This window comes from Cololabis saira, chromosome 17 (genome assembly GCF_033807715.1).
Source record: "Cololabis saira isolate AMF1-May2022 chromosome 17, fColSai1.1, whole genome shotgun sequence".
NCBI lineage: Eukaryota > Metazoa > Chordata > Actinopteri > Beloniformes > Belonidae > Cololabis > Cololabis saira.
The window spans coordinates 3,006,545-3,027,164 of record NC_084603.1 but is presented as its reverse complement, the minus strand read 5'-3'; the positions used below and the strand labels follow the sequence as shown (position 1 = coordinate 3,027,164).

Below are 20,620 nucleotides of genomic sequence, written 5' to 3'. Positions count from 1 at the left end.
GCTCCGGGCCGGTACTGACTATATATACATATACAGATTTATATTTATTATCTACAGATCCATTAAAGTGATCGGCTGATAATTGTTCTATTGCATAGAAAAAGGCACAGGAACACGGCCCTGGTGGACGACGCCGGCCCGCTTTCTCCGCTGGAAAAGTCTCGGCGCTCCAATGTTCACAATATTTACATTTACATTTGGCATCGGAGCTTTGGAGTCTTTGACATCTGGAGGTCGAAGGTCGAAGGTCGAAGGTCGGAGGCTTTTCTGAGTTTTGCTGCATGAAACTGTTCACCTTCGGCTGGACGACGACGAGCAAAAAGGTACAAAAGATATATATATACACTCATATGTCTATATATGTATGTATATATATGTTAAAAAGACGTGTGGCCGCCAGCCCACAGGGGAAAACAAATAAAAAGTAATAAAATCACAAGGTAACAAACAGATAAAGGAGATAATAATAATAATAATAAGTGTATAAAAAATGGCTTCCACCCAATGATTCCGCTCGGATACATTCCCTCCTCACATTCTGTACACGCATTTACAATCCATGTGTTCACTTCAAAATAAATATATTTACACAGAAAAAAGAAGAAAAAAAAGGCAGAGAAAAAACAACGTGAATAATAAATAACTTCAATTTAAAAAAAAAAAAAAAAAAAACACAGAAAAAGGAAAAGAAAGACAAAAAAAGAAAAGAAAAGCACTCCAAAACTCAAACATTGAGAAAGAAGCGAGACGGCGTGAGTTGAGGGGGGGTCGCTCCGGTCCTGATGCTGGTTGCCGTGGTAACGGGACTCATATCATAAATATCCTGCTACTGGTCATGTGACCCGGTCACAGGAATGCTCGTTTCTTGTGGGAATAAGGGGATAAACCGTCTAAACCAGGGGTCTTCAACCGGGGGTCCGGGACCCCTAGAGGGGCCGCGGAGGAACTGCAGGGAGTCCTCCAACTTAAAATGAAATAAAGGCAACTTAACCAAAATAATTTGAGTTAAAAAAAAAGTATAGCGTTAAATATGAAATAGCCATGTCAATTTCGCAACTAATTTTCTTTTCTTTCTCATGTATTTGTATATATATATATATATATATATATATATATATATAATAAAATAAATATATGTAAAAAATATAAAAAGATTCTTACCAGCATGGTATTAACCATTAATATGTGTGCAGACAAAAAAAAAAGAAGAATTTTCTTTTCTTAAACAGCTAGCTAGCTCGTTTTTCCGCTCTAAAGTTGACATTAGTCACATGATGTATATATTTATATTTATGTAAATTATATGTATTAATAACTATTTAGTCTACAACTCTACATAAATGATTCCCATGACGTGAGTCATGTGACTAATGTAACTTTAGAGCGGAAAAACGAGCTAGCTAGCTGTTCAAGAAAATAAAATTAGTTGCGAAATTGACTTGGCTATTTCATATTTAACTAGTTAGACCTGAAGGATAAATTAGTGACGATAACGAAGCCTAAAGCTGGAGATTGTAACGTTCCAGCTCGGCCTAACGTTACTCCTTCCACGTCTGACGAGGACAAAGTTTCATCAACCAGAAACACGTGTAGCTAATAACCCAGTCAGGAATTGGTTAATACGGGGATAGAAGCAGAATAAAACACATTCAAAAGTTATTAGAAGCCAGGCTTAAAACCAAAAAAAAAAATGTTTTTCTCTCATCCAAGGGGCTAAAAAGGTTGAAGACTCCTGGTCTCAGGGCAGTTAGTGTTTCAGGGTTTTGATTTTCCGCTTTAAAGGAAATCTACGTTCAAATGATTCACGAGACTTTTGGTTCAAACCCAAAACTGACGTCCAGGAAATTGAAACAAACTTACGGAAGAGTATTAGGGACCGGCAGGAGAAAAATACAAATAATATTTTAGAGGAGGAAGATTTTTTTTCATTATGCACTTCGAGAAAAAAGTTGAAATGTCGAGAAAAAAGTCTAAATGTGGAGATTAATGTTGAAGTACAATTTCGAGAAAAAAGTTAACTTTATTCTCGAATTTTCAACTTTATTCTAGAAATTTCGATTTTATTCATGACATTTCAACTTTATTCTTGAAATTGCATTTCAACATTAATCTCGACATTTCGACTTTATTCGCAAAATTTTTACTTTTTTCTCGACATTTCGACTTTTTTCTCGGAGTGCACAATAAAAATAAATGTTCCCCTCTCAGCTCAACTGGATCTCGATAACGTCCCAGAGACGACCCGAAGCCTCGTCTCAACAGCTCATCTCGCTCGCTTCACAATGAAAACAAAAAGCATCCGTAAAATAAGATAAAAGATTAAATAATTATTATTTGATCATGTAAAAATTACAGGAAGTTTTTTAATACAACACAATAAATTAAAGCAGGAAAAACGGCTGCGGAAACAGGAAGTGGGGAAGTGGTCGTCTGAAGGCACTGAAGCCGCTAGCAGCCGCTAGGAGCCAACTAACAGCGGCTAGCAGTTGCTAGGAGCCGCTAGCGGCCGCTAGGAGCCAACTAACAGCGGCTAGCAGCGGCTAGGAGCCGCTAGCAGCGGCTAGCAGCCGCTAGGTGTCGCTAGGGGCCGCTAGGGGCCGCTAGGAGCCGCTAGCAGCCGCGAATACAGTGTGTTTGTGTTTCCGTGTGTGTGTTTTTGTACCTGCGAGGACCTATATATGTGTGTGTATATATATATATATATATATATATATACATATATGTTTATATATATATATATATATATATATACATATACATATATGTTTATATATATATATATGTATATATATATATACATTTTTGTTTATATATATATATATATATGTATATATATATACATATATGTTTATATATATATATATATATATATATATATATATATATATATATATATATACATATATGTTTATATATATATATATATATATATATATATACATATATGTTTATATATATATATACATATATGTTTATATATATATATATATATATATATATATATATATATATATATTTATTTGTATGTATATATAAACGGGTCCTCTCAGCTACTACAGTCTCTTGTTTCCCGGTTGCAGGTTCATGCACAGTGTTGGGTAGAAGTAGTCGCAGTAGTTTCTGACATCAGCTTCCACGTTTACAATTACCGACTTCTTTAAGTCTTTAAAAAAAATGGAGGGAGAAGAAGAAGAAGAGGAACTGGAGTCACGACCCGACCAGCACCTCCATGATGTGGTCCAGTTCCGTCAGGTCGATCTTGAAAGGCTGATTGGCTGAGACCTGTGGGGGGGCGGGGCCGGCGTAGGGAAGCGCCAGCGACTTGAGCAGGTCGTCGGCCGTAACCACGGGCGACGCCAGCTTGGCCACGCCCACGGCGGCCGCGCCCGCCGCCGCGGCGGCCGCGCTGGTGTACGGGTCAAAGTCGTACATGGACGTGTCGATGTCTGCGAACAGGACGTCGTCCAGCGCCAAGTCCGAGAGGAAGCCCGAGGGGGGGGCGGGGCCGTCGGGCGGAGGGGGCGGGGCCTGGAACGGGGGCGGGGCCTCCGGTCTGGGCCTACAGTCTCTGTGGGGGGAGGTAGTCGTGGTCGTGTTGGCTGCTGTCCGTGTTATGGCTGCGGGGCTGGGGGGGATGTGGCTAACGGGCGCCGCCGCCGTGGCGGTGGCGGGGGGCGGTGACAGGGGCGGGGTGGGCGGCGACGAGCCGCCGAAGGCCCCGTCCCCCCCGTCGTCCTCCAGCAGCGAGGCCGGCGTGAGGCCGGCATCGGCGCGGGCGGGAGCCACCGACGGGTGGGGCGACGACGGCGGCGGCGGGGGCAACGACGGCGATGGCGGCGGCGGCATCAGCAGCGCGCCGAAGGGCGGCGGCGCCTCGCGGAAACCCTCGTCCAGCGGGTCGTCGGGCGGCGGCGACGGCGGCAGCAGCAGCGGCCGCAGCTCGCCCTCGGCACGCAGCTCGTCCTGGATGCGGCGCAGCATGTTGCTGATGAGCAGGCGGCGCTCCAGCCGCGGCTCGCCCCCCGCCGGCGCCCGCTGGCTGTACAGCTTCATCAGGGAGATGTTGAAGATGGTCTGGCGCTGCAGCGTGTAGGAGACGCGGGACGGGCCGTCCGGGGTACCAGGGCCGCCGGGGCCCCGCCCCGCTGGCCCCGCTAGCCCCCCGCCCGCCGCCGACGCCGCCAGCGCTTTGCCTTCCAGACCCTCTTCATCCTCGTCCAGTTTCCGCTTCGCACCTTTACCGAACATATATCTGCAAGACACAACGCCACAGGGGCAAGAAGTTAGAGAAAATGAAAATGAGTGTGCAAGATTATTTAGTGTGTTCGAAACATTAGAACGTACTCATTAGTATGTACTATCCATACTCATTCCGGATAAATTTATTATTCCCTACGGCAGGAAGTGCTGTGTGCATTCTTAATAGTACCGAATTAATGCACACTACTGATATTTACTCAAAAGTGTACCGAATTTAAGTATACTTTTTAGTATATACTTTTTAGTATGGCATTTCGGACGCACCGGAAGTCTTTAGTGACTGAGTCATGTGACCAGTTCTGGCTGAATGAGTCAGCAGCTGACTTCTGGTTGCTAGGGGCAACAAGAACCTCTCTTCAGAACTTTCCGGTTTGGCTGTGAGAAAAACCCAGATTTTGGCTTCTGACAAGATCTCAAATAACTCAGATTTGTGATAAAACCGTAGCTCGTAGGCAAAAACCGAAAACATTGTGAGAGACACAGAAGCCGGCAGATTCTGACAATCTTAATTTTATTCAGATATTCCTTAAAATGAGTGAGCAAGTTCAGTGTGAAGACAGAGTGAGATTCTTTGGAAGAAAACATTTGATTACATTACAGTCAATGGGGACTGAGAAAGGTATTGGCGCCTCCTCGGCCCCCCCGTTTAAATTTTGTGCATACCCCGCCTGTCAAAGTCACATTTTATGAATCCCAACACGTATGTCTACATTCTGACCAAAAATTATTTGTCTCCTTTTTACGGTTCTGCCGTGAGCTCGAGTTACAAATAAAAATTCAGGTAATTTTTAACGGCTTCTCACACTCTAGATTTGACGAAAAAGGGATTTCCAGTCCTCGCTTGAGTGCTCATATTTTGAAAAGTGTTCATCTTAGGAAAAAACTGTTTGGTGTTTTGGAGAGAAGAGAAGTTTTGCTCCGTTTTGAAGTTTGAATGACTGAATTTTTGCCTTTTTTTTACGTCTTTCCATCCACTTTGAATTGGTTTTTTTGGCCGTTTTTTTGGGAATAACTTTGGGGAAAATGGGAATTTCAACACCACATCGAGCCGCACGTTATGATATATGATGCGCCTGGGTTCTCTGAAATCTGTAGGAGTAGCGAACCGAAATCTGTCCGGAACATAAAAAAAAATAATAAACACGCGCCCCGAGGCACTCCTCTCCATTGCTATGGCATAGCTATGGAGGAGGAAGTGCCTCGTGGCACTAATTATCGTTATCGTCACATGACCAGCATTTTTGTTGCGTCTCGTTTTCCTCAGGTAATAAAGGTTCTTTGACCACGATATTTAGTCAAAGCGAAAGCAACTTTACGTAGGACGGGGTCTGAAGTCTGGACCCAAACCGGGCCCCGCCTGTTCGTGACCTCTGATTTAGACGAATAATTTCAGGGATTTGGTCTCGACCAGCTGTTTAAAGCTTTTAAAATCAGTCAGGGGTGTTTCTGTTTTAAGGGAAGTTTTAAGGGAAGTTTGCCGTCTGAAACGGCGCCTTCGACAGTTCCCAGACAGAAGCCAAACGGCTCGACGGCGATTCAGGCCACGTTTACACGTAGCCACGTATTTACAAAAACTGATATTTCCCCCTCTACGTTTTGAAAAATCCCATCATTTCCAGGAACGCGCATAAATATCTGTTAAGGTGCTATGAGCAGCCAAACCTACAGGGGGCAGTGTAACGAGAAGATAAAGTCATGCTAGCCAATCAGAATCCTGGAAAAAAACATCAACAAATGACACGAGTAACTTCCAGTTACTTCGAAGATGAACCAGAGTCTTTGGTTTGGAGTGACAGAGAAGTGGAGTTACTTTTAAGTGTGACGTTAGAATATAAAACAGGTAAAATACAAGAAAATATTGACGGTTACAAACTAATTGTAACCACAGGTGTCACTCATGACGCTGGTGACGTTTCTGTCTCATAATGTGACGTTCTGAAGCCAAAATGTCCGTTTCCCTCCGTTTACAAGCAAATGTGAAGACCGGAGTTTTCAGAAATTATGGTTTTTGGAGACTTTGAGCTTCGTTTTCGTGTAAACGAACGGCCAAAACGCATGAAAACACCACCGTTTTTGCTACGTGGAAACAGGGCCTTAGGAAGCTGCAAGTCCTGCAACCGGGGATTAAAATAAATAAATAAATAAGGCTGAGACCCTGAACATGTGCGATGGGAGTCTCAACCCTGAACACTGAATGCTGCATCCCAATACACATTCATGCGTGCACACGCACACGCACTTCCTTCATGAGTTATGTAACAGCAGCTCCTGCTGTAGCGGATCACAGGGCAGGTTTACTCCCTCCCTCCATCCCTCCTCCATCCATCCATCCCTCCCTCCATCCTCCATCCATCCCTCCCTCTCTCTCTATTAGAGCAGCACATTGAATTACTGTCTGTGTGGGGACGGGGGGAGAAATGGATGGAAAGAAAAAGGAAAGACGAGTCCGTGCTGCAGTGAGTTTGACTGTAATCCAGGCTGACAGGCTCTCAGCGCGCATGCGTCTGCACACACGCACACACACACACACACACACGCACACGCACACACACACACACACACACACACGCACACACACACACACACACACACACACACACACACACACACACACACACAGGAAGTGTGAGCTGCAGGCTCAGTCATCACGACTGCTTGGTTGCCATGACAAACACAGTCAGCTGGGAATTCACCCAAAGGGATGACAAAGACTGGGGGCTGGTGGGGGGACGGGGGGAGTACTGGGTACTGGGGGGGGCAGGAAGGAAGAGGACGGAGGAGAGGAGGAGGAGGAGGAGGAGGAACCAGTCAGAGCAGGAAGTGCAGTAGGTGAGAGGCTGGAAGAGAAGAGAAGGTGGGAGGGAAGTTTCTTCCTCCTGAAACCACAACTAGTGAGCTGAAGTCACGTGATCACATGATCACATGATCATGTGATCACATGGTCACATGATCACATGGTCACATGGTCACATGATCAATCAACTACTTCACGTCTCTCAGACACTAGGGATGGGCGGTATGGACTAAAACATGTATCACGATAATTTCTGGCATTTATCCCGATAACGATAAAAATGACGATAAAAAAAATACCAATTCAACTCCATCTTTGTAACTATAAATCTATCACCACATTCAGTCTTTGGAGCCAAATACCGGCTCTTCTTTCTTTCTTTCTTTCTTTCTTTCTTTCTTTCTTTCTTTCTTTCTTTCTTTCTTTCTTTCTTTCTTTCTTTCTTTCTTTCTTTCTTTCTTTCTTTCTTTCTTTCTTTCTTTCTTTCTTTCTTTCTTTCTTTCTTTCTTTCTTTCTTTCGGTTACAGCTGCACCACAGGGCCTATTACAGCTGCACCACAGAGCCTATTACAGCTGCACCACAGGGCCTATTACAGCTGCACCACAGAGCCTATTACAGCTGCACCACAGGGCCCGTTACAGCTGCACCACAGGGCCCATTACTGCTGCACCACAGGGCCTATTACAGCTGCACCACAGGGCCTGTTACAGCTGCACCACAGGGCCTATTACAGCTGCACCACAGGGCCTATTACAGCTGCACCACAGGGCCTATTACAGCTGCACCACAGGGGCTGTTACAGCTGCACCACAGGGCCTATTACAGCTGCACCACAGGGCCCGTTACAGCTGCACCACAGGGCTGTTACAGCTGCACCACAGGGCCCATTACAGCTGCACCACAGGGCCCATTACAGCTGCACCACAGGGCCCATTACAGCTGCACCACAGGGCTGTTACAGCTGCACCACAGGGCCTATTACAGCTGCACCACAGGGCCTATTACAGCTGCACCACAGGGCCTATTACAGCTGCACCACAGGGCCCGTCAGTGTCGGGCCCTAAAATCAAATCAGACAAATGTGAAATTATCCACTTAACTATATTACAAAAAAAAACAAAAAAAAACTAATGATAAATGATAAATACAGGAGCTCTACGGGTATAAACTACATATGTTTGTTTCTGTTTTATTTTTTAAGCTGAGAACGTCAGCATCAAATCTGTTGGGAATAAGTTAGTGAGTATTTATTTGGAGGCTACATTCCTGTTAAGATCACAAAACACATAAACAAGAGACTTTCCTCTCACTTTATGATATCAGAAAGGAAGCAGCGAGTTCAGGGAAGACAGAGCAGCGCCGTGTCTTTATAAGTGTTAATATAAGTAGTTAGTTAGTTTTCTTTTTTTATTTGCGTTTAATGAAGAAAATAAAACATTTGGAGCCGGCTGTGGTCGTCCCAGCAAATACCTGCCTTCAATAGATTTGTTTTCCATAAACAGTCACTTGTTTCCTGGTCGTTTAGCAGAGATTTACAGTATATTGATTATTTCTTTCTTCTTTTTGTTATAGTTTTTTCTCCCAAGATCTTTAGTAGCAACACAGTATCTGATAATCCCGTCCTAATGAGTGTAGATCATAACACCACTTTTATCTTCTTACTCCAGTGATTTGCCGCCCCCATGTGGTCTGAGGTGAGATTACTACATAGGGTGGCTTTAATAAAGTGAGAAACACTAAATCTGTTTGTTAAGTGGACGTATTCTTCACTCTAAATGAACTAATTAGCAAATATAGGTCCAATAAAACATTGCGTCCACGCCAAGAACACGGAGGAATCTGCTTCAAATCCAGTCACGCCAACATTATCCCTCCTACTTCTCCTTTCTGTGGGGTTGCTGGTGGCCTGGGTTCCGGGTTCTTCCGTGTCGGCCTCTGGTTTATTACACACACACAAACACACACACACACACACACACACACACACACACACACACACACACACACACACACACACACACACACACACACACACACACACACACACACACACACACACACAGCCACACAAACATATACATACTAGGGTTGCACGGTATACCGGTACCAGTATAGTACCGCGGTACTAGAGTTTTGAAAACGGTACTATACCAGCATTTAAAAACAAACGGTACTTTTATATATTTTTTCTATGCAAACGAATTGGTAAATTGGAGCCTGTCTCTTTAAGCACGGCGAGCTCAGCGAGTGTGACGTAGTTGCAGAAGCAGAGCCGCCTCCCCCTCCCACTCGGAGGAGTATGCGGAGGAGAGAGAAACGAGAAGTCGCGTGTTAGACAGACAGAGCGGGTTGAAATAAAGTTGAAATAAATAGAGATGGCAGTTGAAGAAAAGCCCGTACTTTTGTACAAAATGGGGGACCGAAGTACGGTGTGGAAATATTTCGGGTTCAAACCGAGCGATATGGGCGAGCCATTGAACCCAGAAACACCGCAGTCCGAGCGCTGCGACAAAGTGAGTCTCGCAAAAGGAGGCAACACTTCAAACTTGTCCAAACATTTAAAGGACAACCACGCGGACTTGTTCCACGACTTCAGTCAAGAACGACAGCTGATAACTTTGTTCACCAGTTCACTGCACTGTCATGTCAATTAAAGAAGTACAGAGCCTCTCCCAGCCCGTAGTAAACCTACAGTAGCCTACATACACAGAGTTAAAACATGTCCATGGTTAATAAATGCAATTTTTTTAAATATTTAAAAAAAAAAAATTACAATCTTAAAATATTTAAATAAATTCCACAGACTATAATATAACTTTAATATATTTTGTATATTTTAATATTATTTAATGTTTCATATATATTATAAACCATTAAGGCAATGAATTATATTAATTAATATTATATATTAAAACACACTTTTGTAAAACATTCCATTAGCCTACAATATCTAATCCTATCCTAAAGGACTGTCTCAGAAAATTAGAATAGTGTGATGAAGTTCTTTATTTTATGTAATGCAATTTAAAAAACAAAAATGTCATACATTCTGGATTCATTACAAATCAACTGAAATATTGCAAGCCTTTTATTATTTTAATATTGATGATTATGGCTTACAGTTTAAGATTAAGATTCCCAGAATATTCTAATTTTTTGAGATAGGATATTTGAGTTTTCTTAAAGTGTAAGCCATGATCAGCAATATTAAAATAATAAAAGGCTTGCATTATTCAGTTGATTTGTAATGAATCCAGAATGTATGACATTTTTGTTTTTTGTAATTGCATTACAGAAAATCACAATATTCTAATTTTCTGAGACAGTCCTGTAGATGATAGAATGAGCCTGAATTTATTTTTCTAGTTATGCCCATTTAATGTTTCATGTGGCCTATAGTTTCAAAACACAAACCTTTTGAACAATGAGAACAAGTAAAATAAAGCAATGGCATTTAAATTAAAATGACCATGTTAATTAAAATACTGTACCCCCTCCCTCCCCCAATTACAGAAGACTAGTGCTCCTGGCTCAGAGAGGGTGACACCACCCACTCAGAAGCAGAGTTTTTGCTGCTACAGTATTTTATTTAACATGGTGACTTAAATTTGAATGGCATTGCTTTATTTTACTTGTTCACACTGTTCTAAAGGTTTGAACATTTTAATATCCCATGCCAATTATTTATTTTATTCATTGTTGTTATTGTTCCCAAAGTCTGCTTTAAAATAAAGGAAAATATTGACATTTGAGAGTGTTCCACCTTTTTACAAAAAGTATCGAAAAGTATCGAAAAGTATCGAAATACATATTGGTATCGGTATCGAAACAGAAATTTGGTATCGTGACAACCCTAATACATACACACACACACACACACACACAGCCACAAAGACATGTACACACACACACACACACACGCGCGCACACACATATACACACACACACACACACACACACACACACACACACACACACACACACACACACACACACACACACACACACACACACACACACACACACACACACACACACACACACGATCATATACATACACGCATACACACACATAGACACACTGGCTTGTTCACCTGCATGCTTGCTCTGTAGTTTTTGGGGTTAGGTAGCGGTAGCGGTAGCTTAGCTCAGACTGCGATCAGATCTCAAGATTTGGGTCGATTGCTGTTATTGTTTTCGTCGGCTCCGTGCCGGTTTCGTGTTTTGTTTGTGGTTTTTTGTTGCAGATTTCCAGTGCTCGACGTGTGTCTCCGTGTGTTCCTGCTTCCTGGATTGGCAGTGGATGTCGTCACCCCCCCCCCACCCCCCCCAAAAAAAAAAAAAAAAAAAAAAAAAAGAAAACCACACACAGTTGTGGTACTGGCTCATGTTCCGGCCGGCGAGAGTGAGAAGGATCAACTTAAGGAGGATAGTAACATTTCAAGAATTCCTCCGGTATCATTAACAGCTTAGCCGTTAAAGTCGTAACTATGATTTACGCAGTACGATCGTATCTGCATCGTATCTGAATCCCTGAGACGCGACTGCTGCTCGTTCAGTGATGAAACCGTTTCAGGAACCCCGACCCACTCGGATCGGCGGGTCTGAATGACTGCGTTTCCATGCATCAATAATTCTTTTAAAACCGGAATATTGGCAATAACCCGGTTTTGCACGGCCATGTAAACACCAATAACCCCTTTGAATAACCCGAATTTATATTATATTTGATTAATAATATTTGCTCATGTTTAGTCTAACGGAATTTCCCCATCAAACGGAACAGGAATCTGTTTTCTGCACATGTTCTGTTCACAAGGAATCCTGGTCTTTTGAGTCCAGGAAGTTCTTATAAACACGGAGAAACCAAGACCAGGAGGAGACTAATCACTTCATAAATGTAATGAAGGATATGAACATTTCTGCATTTGTAGACGGTAGAAAGTACCGGGATAGAAGATTTACAAGAAGGTGAGAGAAAAGTTGCGCGAGCAGCATTTGTTTTGGATTTGGATCCAGGAAGAAGAAGCGGAAATGACGGTAATTGTGTCATGACGTTCTCCACGCGTCGCTGGTTTGATCCAGATATCCAAAATGATTAATCACCATGTATACAGGGATAACTGTTTGCTCACGCATGGAAACACATTATTCCCAATGTTCCAGTAACCGGAATATTGACCCTAACCCCAATTTTGACTGCATGTAAACGTAGTCACAGTTGCCAGTATGAATGTCCTCCTGGAAAGACTGGTAGAGGTTTATCTTGGAACCTGGTCCTCCAGACCAAAGCCCCTTTTCCACCAAACCTTTCTGTTTCCACTGGCACAGCTTAATCTGCAATTTGCTTATTGGCCATATTGAGGTTGAACACGCTCATGCAGAAGGTAAGGAGTGTGTCTCATTTTTGTAGGTAAATGATCAGGTATCTTATAAAAATACACAGAGGTAACACTTTACCATAAAGTCACCTCAATTAGCCTAACATTAGTTAGTACATTAACATTACTAAGCATTTATATAAATTATATTATCCAACTTTTAATTTATCAACTAACTCTGAGTAGTAAACATTAATTAGCCTAACTGTAGGCTATATGTGTTTCCTATACATAATGATTGTTAATCTGTAAACAGGTAATTAATGCTTAATAATGTAACAAATGTTAGCAATGAAAATATGGTGCTACCTAATTTGTTTTGGTGCTACTAAATTAAAAGCTAGGTGGCACCAGTGCTACCTGTGAAAAAGTTAGTCTGGAGCCCTGTGCGTCGGTAGCACATACAGAATAAATGGGATCGCCGGCGGCGGTCTGTACTTTGCGCCCTCAATGTGAAAGGGCTTTTATAACCATTGCTGTTTTTTCCCGGGTGCGAAAGAGGAAACTCCTTCCACGTTCATTTCTGACCAATGACAGAACAGTTGGTTCATGGTATTTATTAACAGCTTTGAACCGCTACAGACGGTTGTGAACATAAACCCCACAAACGAGAAACAAAACAACTGTATCGATATAGCTGAATCGGAACAAAACAAACGGGCCACAGGTCTGAAAGCATCCTAAAGCCTGAGTTATGGTTCTGCGTCAAAAACGACGCCGTGCCTACGCCGTCCCTGTGACGCCGTCGTGAACCTTCGGACTTCTCCATCACTCCGTTTTTCAGTGGTGCAGTACCCCCCGCGACCGCTAGTTAGCGACCTTTTCCTGAATGGTTTATCCGACTTTTTCCGGTCACAGTGAATCAAAGAGATAAGGACAACTATTGTGCAAAAAACCAAAACAAAAAAAATCACACATACACGAAGAAAAGAGAGCTGAAAGTTCACAACTGCTTCAAACCGGAAATGTGTTGCTTTCAAGAGAACCAATCACAGCCCTCTCGTCTGCGTTGGTCGGCGTCGCCTCCACGCGTAGTTACAATTTTTGAGAGGTGCAGGTCAGCGACGCCGTGCCTACGCCGTGTGGTCTGCGTCAACGCAGAACACACGGCGTAGGCACAGCGTCGTTTTGACGCAGAACCATAACTCAGCCTTTAGAGATGTGATCCACGGAAGATCGTAGGATTGTAGGATTGTAGGATACTAGGATGGTTCCAGGTTCCTGGTTCCTGGCTCTGCAGCCTGGGCAGCTGCACGTCGGCCTCTCTGAGTCATGGCGGGAGTTTAGACTCTCTCCACACTAGAGAACACGACTGACATACCAGAGCTGCCTCACCCTCGCATTCCACTTCCTCACCCTGCTCTGCTCTTCCCTTTCCTCTCCCTCCTCCTCCTCCCTGCTCCGCTCACGCTCTCTCGTTTTTATCCCTCCCTCCCTCTCGTTCCGGTTCCTCCGGCAGCGTCAGAGTTCAGGGCCCGGCGTGGAACTGAAACGTCTCTGAGCGGTTCGTCCATGAGTCACGCAGATAAAGACGCCGCGGCGGCGGAGAGAGAGAGAGACGTTCCCTCTAGAACGGAGACAAGGTCGTTCCGCCTCAACAACCATCGCTTTATCTGTCTCAACATTTAGGTAAACACCTAAATCCTCCTGGCACCATGTATGAGAATAACATAATATATATATATATATATATTTGTGATCAAATGTTTTAATTTATCTTTCATGATTTTCTTATATAAACCGTGGCATCCACAATGATGTCAAACAAACATTAACACATATTTTCACCCCCTTCCAAACCCCTTGGACCTAGGCATTCGATGAAAACAATTAATAATAAGAAAAACAGAAAAAAAGATAATGCAATAATAAAAAACAAACAAACAAAAAAAAAAGAAGGACAAAATAAAACGAAGGCAAAACATAATATCATAAACTGGACAAGGAAAGCTGCAACAAGGTCGTCTATACCAATTTTAAATATATCTTTCAAGTCTGGCTTTAATTTGATCTGCTGCCATTTACCAAAATAAAATATTTAGTTGTTTTGCATTATGGAATCGGGTTGTAGATATTTCCAGATAGATAATATCAAGAAAAGTCCAATAACAATGGCTGCAATTATCTTTTTTGCTGCTGTTAGAGCAGCAAGCAAGATTCGTTTTTGACATAGTGAAGCGTTAATTGTTGATAAATTATTTAAAATAAGTAGTGATGCACCGATTGTTCGGTAACCGAAATTGTTCGGCCGAAAATGGCAAAAAAAACACTTTCGGTGTTCGGTGGAATAAAAAACGAACAATTAATAACGGCGTTGTAAAATAAGGAAATAGACTGGCCGCTCCGTCCCGTAACGTTGCGCACCACATAAATCGTTGGCCAACCAAAAAGTAACCCCATAAGAATTTTACCAACATTCACCAGGAGGTGGAACCAAAACAACATAATGCTGGGAAATTTTCATTTTTTTATGTTCAATAAATATTTTCTACCTTGTAATTTTGTAAAAGATTTTTTTCTTTGAAAAGCATGCCTAAATCAAATGTATTTGATTTATGCAATGGTGAAAAAATTGGCAAAATAAATGAAAAACTGCTGAGGAACCATGTTCGGTATTGTTCGGTATTCGGTCAAGTGTTTATTATTATTTTCGGTTTCGGCCACAAATTTTCATTCCGGTGCATCCCTAAAAATAAGTGTTTGAGGGTTTACTGGAATATTCTGTACTGTTATGGAGGATAATGCAGTTGCAACTTGTTGCCAAAAATTTGCAACAGGTTGGCATTCCCAAGAAGGTTCCTGGTTTATTCTCAGAGCATAATTACATAAAGAGCTCACCAGGATCTTCATGTGGTAAAGCTTGCAAGGTGTTAAATAAGTTATGTGCACAAATTGGTAATGAATAAGCTGATGATCTGGGAATAACTGAGAATAACATATATATTAAAAAACTAACTCTGGAGAAATAACATCAGGAATAAATTCCATACTTGGCTCTAAGATTGAACATAATTTCTGTACAATATATCTGGGAATATACCAACTAAACTAAATACCTCCTTAAAATATTACTAGTCGCTTCCAGGAAAACAATAACGAGGAAATGTCTAAACAAAGAGCCTCCAACAAAAAGAGAGAGTAACAAATTGAATCAGACCTTTATACCTGAAATACTAATCACTTGTAAATGTGAGTATTGGCAGCCAATCAGATCGATCTGCTGCTGCGGCGTTAAAGTGTGAAATCACTTCATCATACGATCAGTGAGAACACAGAACTGACTGCGCTTTTATTTTGGTAAAAGTCCATTATAGCCATTATCTGATCAGAGTGTAATCAATCACACGTTTGGTGAAAGGAGGAGATTCTTCCTCTTCTTTCCCGGAGGAAATTGAAGTAAAAATTGGGAACTTTCCCCAAAAAAGTCCTCACTTGTTAAGTTTGGCTCGTGGCCGAAAACAGCACTAAAAACCCCGACTTGGCTCCGTAAACGACTGGACCTGAAAGACCCGTCTCCTTTACGGCTCCACAGACGAACATTAACTCCAATTAGACACTTCAGTATAACCTAAATTACATTAAAAAAGAGCAGGTATTGAGACATTAAGTTTAATCCAGTGGAATAATTGGGGGATAATGAGCAGCGTGAAGGAGGAAACATGAAACCTGGTGGTGCCTTCAGGGACTCGGGGGAAAAGAGAGGATTTCTAGAGAACAAAGTGATGTTAGAGGGAGAAAAAGGTGTTTTAAAGTTGCTTTCGTCAATGAAAATTAAGACTAAATATCAACAAACCTTTATCACCTGAGGAAAACGAGACGCAACGAAAATGCTGGTCATTTAACGATAATTAAATATATATAATGCAATATCGTAGAGGAATAAAAATGAGACTAAAATATAGATTACAAAATAAAAAATCAATAAAATGTGTCTTCATTTTCGTTGACCAAAACCAGACGAGATGTGATAACAAAGATCCTTAATCTACATTTTTTTAAGTAGTTTCCTCTGGTTTAGTCTTTAAACCAGTTTAGTCTTTAGATCTTTGGATCCACTTTCCTACACAGACGTGGAAAAGAAAACCCAACGTGATGTAGAAAAAGAAAAAGATGAGGAGAAATGTGGAAAAATAAATATGTTGTAAACTCAAATGAGAGTCTTCTGTATCTGGAGTGAATGTATTCTTGAGTCTATAAGGTAACAATAATATAACTAGACAATTTCCTCGCAGAAATTTCGAGAGTGCCACGGCGGGCTGCTGCCCATTTGTGTACATTATTGCATTTTGCAAGCAATAAAGGTGAAGGACTCAAAACTAAGTCCAATAACACCACACAGGATTCTCTATGTCAAACCATTCAAAAGTTATACCAGAAAATAGAGACAACCAATCAGAAGAAGGGGCGGGGCTAATTGGCACCAATGAAGGTCAAGGACTCAATACTGAGTCCAATGACACCACCCATGACTCTCTATGTCAAACCATTCAAAAGGTATTGGACTATAACATATCAACCAATCAGAAGAAGGGGCAGGGCTAATTTGTATATATAATATACAAATGTATATAATAATAATAATAATAATAATAATAATAATAATATATATCCCATGAACCGGTCCCCAGCAGTACTGGTTATCGTCTAAGGTCAAAAGGTCAGGGTTCAGATTTCTCCATTTTCCAGGTTAAAGTATATGAAATATGTACTGACTCAGTCATGTGACCAGTTCTGGGTCAGTCTAATCACTCAGCAGCTGAGCTCTGGTTGCCCCGGCAACAAGAACCTCGGCTTCAGGAACATTCCGGGTTGGCTGTGAGAAACCCCAGATTTTGCCTTGTGACAAGTTCTCAAATAACTCCGATTTGTGAGAAAACCATAGCTCCTAGCAGAAAAACAAAGACATAGTGAGAGAGACAGAACCCGGCAGATTCTGACAATCTTAATTTTATTCAGATATTCCTTAAAATGTGTTAGTAACGGCAGTGCGAAAACAAAGTGAGTTTTTTTTTTAAAGAAAACTTTTGATTACATTACAGTGAATGGAGACCGAGGCAGGAATTGGCGTCGCTTTAGCCTCCCCCGTTTAAATTTTGTGCATACCCCGCCTGTCAAAGTCACATTTTATGAATCCCAACACCTATGTCTACATTCTGACCAAAACTTATCTGTCCAGCTTTCACGGTTTGGCCGTGAGCTCGAGTTTCAAATAAAAATTAAAGTCATTTTTTTACTGTCCCTCCCACTAAAAAATGAGAGCTGCACTCTAAATTTGACAAAAAAGTGATTTCCAGTCCTCGCTTGAGGGCTCATATCTTGAAAAGTGTATATCTTAGGAAAAAACAGTTTCAGGTTTTGAGAGAGAAGAGAAGTTTTCCTCCGTTTTGAAGTTTGAATGACAGTTCTACGTGCAAGTATGAGAAAGATAGGTGAGTCAGAAAAAAGGTGAATTTTGTCTTTTTTTCTCGACATTTTCCCATCCACTTTGAATGGGGCCATACAAATACATGGGAAAATGAGTTCCCCATTAGAAATTTGGAAATGTTTTTGCACTTCGTGCAAAAACGATTTGTGCAATCGCTCTGAAAATCCACAGGACTGTAGATAAATTCAGGGCCTACAACTTTCTAAATTGGTTCAGAATTTTTTGAGTAATGGTGTGCGAGTGGTGAGGCCTCAAAGTTCTCCCAATGCGTTCCGGATGGAGCAAAAAGCGCACGTTTTTGCACATTGCGCAAAAACGTGCGCACCAATCGCTAATAAAAGTCATAGCACAGATTCCCGCTTAAGGCGCACGTTTCTACGTTTTTACTTTTCGCGTTTTGTCAAAGCTGCGGGACTAGTTACGCGCCGAAGTTTGTCCGGAAAATGAATAAGTTGAATAATAATAAACCTGCAGGATAACAATAGTGCCTCTGGCTGCGCCAAGAGGCACTAATTAAAGCGATGAGCAGCTCTCGTACTCATGGCCATCGCCCCCCCGGGTTCCCCCATATTCCTTGGTCAATAATACTATAAAAAGTGCCTTTGCTGTTCACATAAAACTCAACTTATCATCATAAGCATATCAGACATGACCCACCCACGACTCTCTATATAAAACCATTCAAAAGTTATGGCAGAAAATAGGAACTATCAAATATGGACCAATCAGATGAAGGGGGGGCGCGCTTTTTGGCGTCTAGCGTCGCCACGGTAATGCTTTTGAAAGAGAAAAGTAATTCCCGTCGTCACAGGATGGAGACGCACATTTTGATGTATAACACACCTGGGTGCACGTTACGGTTCGGGCCGTATTAATTGCCGAAGAAATGGCATAAATTGCGCGATTAATTACACGATTAATTCAAAATGGCCGACTTCCTGTCGGCCATTTTTTTAGGGCAAAAAGGCCCTCATTTCGTTGGAAAAAATAACAATAAAAACGAGGAAAAAAAAAGAATTCCTACAGATACAATAAGGCTTTCGCGCTGTCAGTGCTGTGGCCCTAGTAATAAGATAACCTTGTTTGAATTGTAAAATAGGTTTGAATAAATACAATCTTTGACTAAAATAAGACTAAAATGCTCAGACTTTTAGTCGACTGAAACTTGACACGACTAAAAGGAGAATGAACGTGACTAAAACTAATAAAAACTAAGATGATAGCTGGACCCAGAGACTAAAATAAAACAAACTGAATCAGAAACAGAAACTCTAGTCAGGTGGATGAAAACATTGCTGTGTGTTTCGTTGCCGACTGTCCCTGCAAACCCTCGTTAGACATCGAGGGCTGAGCGTATTATTCCTGGAGCTGAGTGTGTGTGTGTGTGTGTGTGTGTGTGTGTGTGTGTGTGTGTGTGTGTGTGTGTGTGTGTGTGTGTGTGTGTGTGTGTGTGTGTGTGTGTGTGTGTTGCAGTGCAGGATTCTGCAGTGATATTATGATCCTGTAACCGGATACGCTGGTTTTCATGCCTGAGCTGCTCGTCCTCCCCTCCCCCTCAACTCCACACCGGCTATTTCAGGTTCACACACACACACACACACACACACACACACACACACACACACACACACACACTGCAGGTGGATGAATTCAGGACTGAGTTTTCTGCCACGAGAAGCTTCATCTCGCCGTGATGATGATGATGATGATGATGATGATGATGATGATGATGATGATGATGATGATGATGATGTCTTCACCGCCACTCCTCGTCGAGACGCGTCGAGAGGCAGCAGAGGTGTTGGAGCCGTCCAGAGCGTCAATTTGAAGTTGAAAAATCAGAACTTTATGCAAATGAGCAGCGTTGACACCGAGGCGTCGTCCAATCACAGACCGGGATTCCCGAAGAGAGAAGCCTCAATGCAGATTGTACTTTCATGTTCACACAAACGTTCACTCATTCACATGCGTACAGGAGCAGAGCTGTGCACTAACACACTTATTTTATCAGGAATTAATATATTTCATCCGTTTTTACCTGAACTGCTCACGTGAAACAGTAACTGATGTTGAGGAGCTGGATGGTCCCAACTATTTTATTTGCTACATCGATCCAACGCAAAATAATTAAAAACCGTGCTTATTAATCACAAAACACAGTTTAAACATCATGACCAAATCTGCTCCGACCCGGTGTGTCAGTGATCACCACAGACAGACTGCAGCTTCACCGGGACCAACGATGATGGTTGATGTTGATCCAGGACCAACCTGGTTAAGGAGCATCAAACTACCTCTTATCTATGCAGAAATAACGTTAAGGAGTATCAAACTCTCTCTTATCTACGCAGAAATAACGCTAAAATATAAAGAAGCTTCCCAAAGTGTGATCCATGGTGAGATAGGAAACTGAATATGTGCAGCTATATGTAGATATATGTAGACCAGTGTTTCCCAATCTTTTCCAACTCAGGACCCACTTTTATGTCTCAAAAATGTTGGCGGCCCACCTCCGAACTTTTTAATTCACCCTGTTGCTAGCCAGCTATCCATCTTTATACTCCAGTTTCAGGTATCAGCATCAAACGTAAATAAGTCAAGTGTAATGCAGTCCCGCTGCAAAGTGGTCCGACCGATAACAACAAAAGTTCCTATCGCCCATTTGCTTGTCACATGTCTAATACTTGAAGGAAAACAAAACAAAATAATGAAAATAATATTTAAACTATTTAAATTTTTAATATAATTTTAAACGTAAC

The 20,620-nt window shown here is 41.9% G+C and overlaps 1 protein-coding gene across 2 annotated transcripts in view; it reads right to left on the bottom strand.

Moving 5' to 3' along the window:
* Positions 1-3,031: 3,031 nt before the first annotated feature.
* Positions 3,032-20,620, bottom strand: part of sertad2b (SERTA domain containing 2b) — a 67,594-nt gene continuing 50,005 nt past the window's right edge. For both annotated transcript variants that reach the window (XM_061745312.1, XM_061745311.1), the window contains one exon: positions 3,032-4,252. In XM_061745312.1, the coding sequence (XP_061601296.1) occupies positions 3,208-4,248 (1,041 nt within the window). In that variant the 5' untranslated portion in view covers positions 4,249-4,252 and the 3' untranslated portion in view covers positions 3,032-3,207. The remainder of the gene's footprint in view (positions 4,253-20,620) is intronic.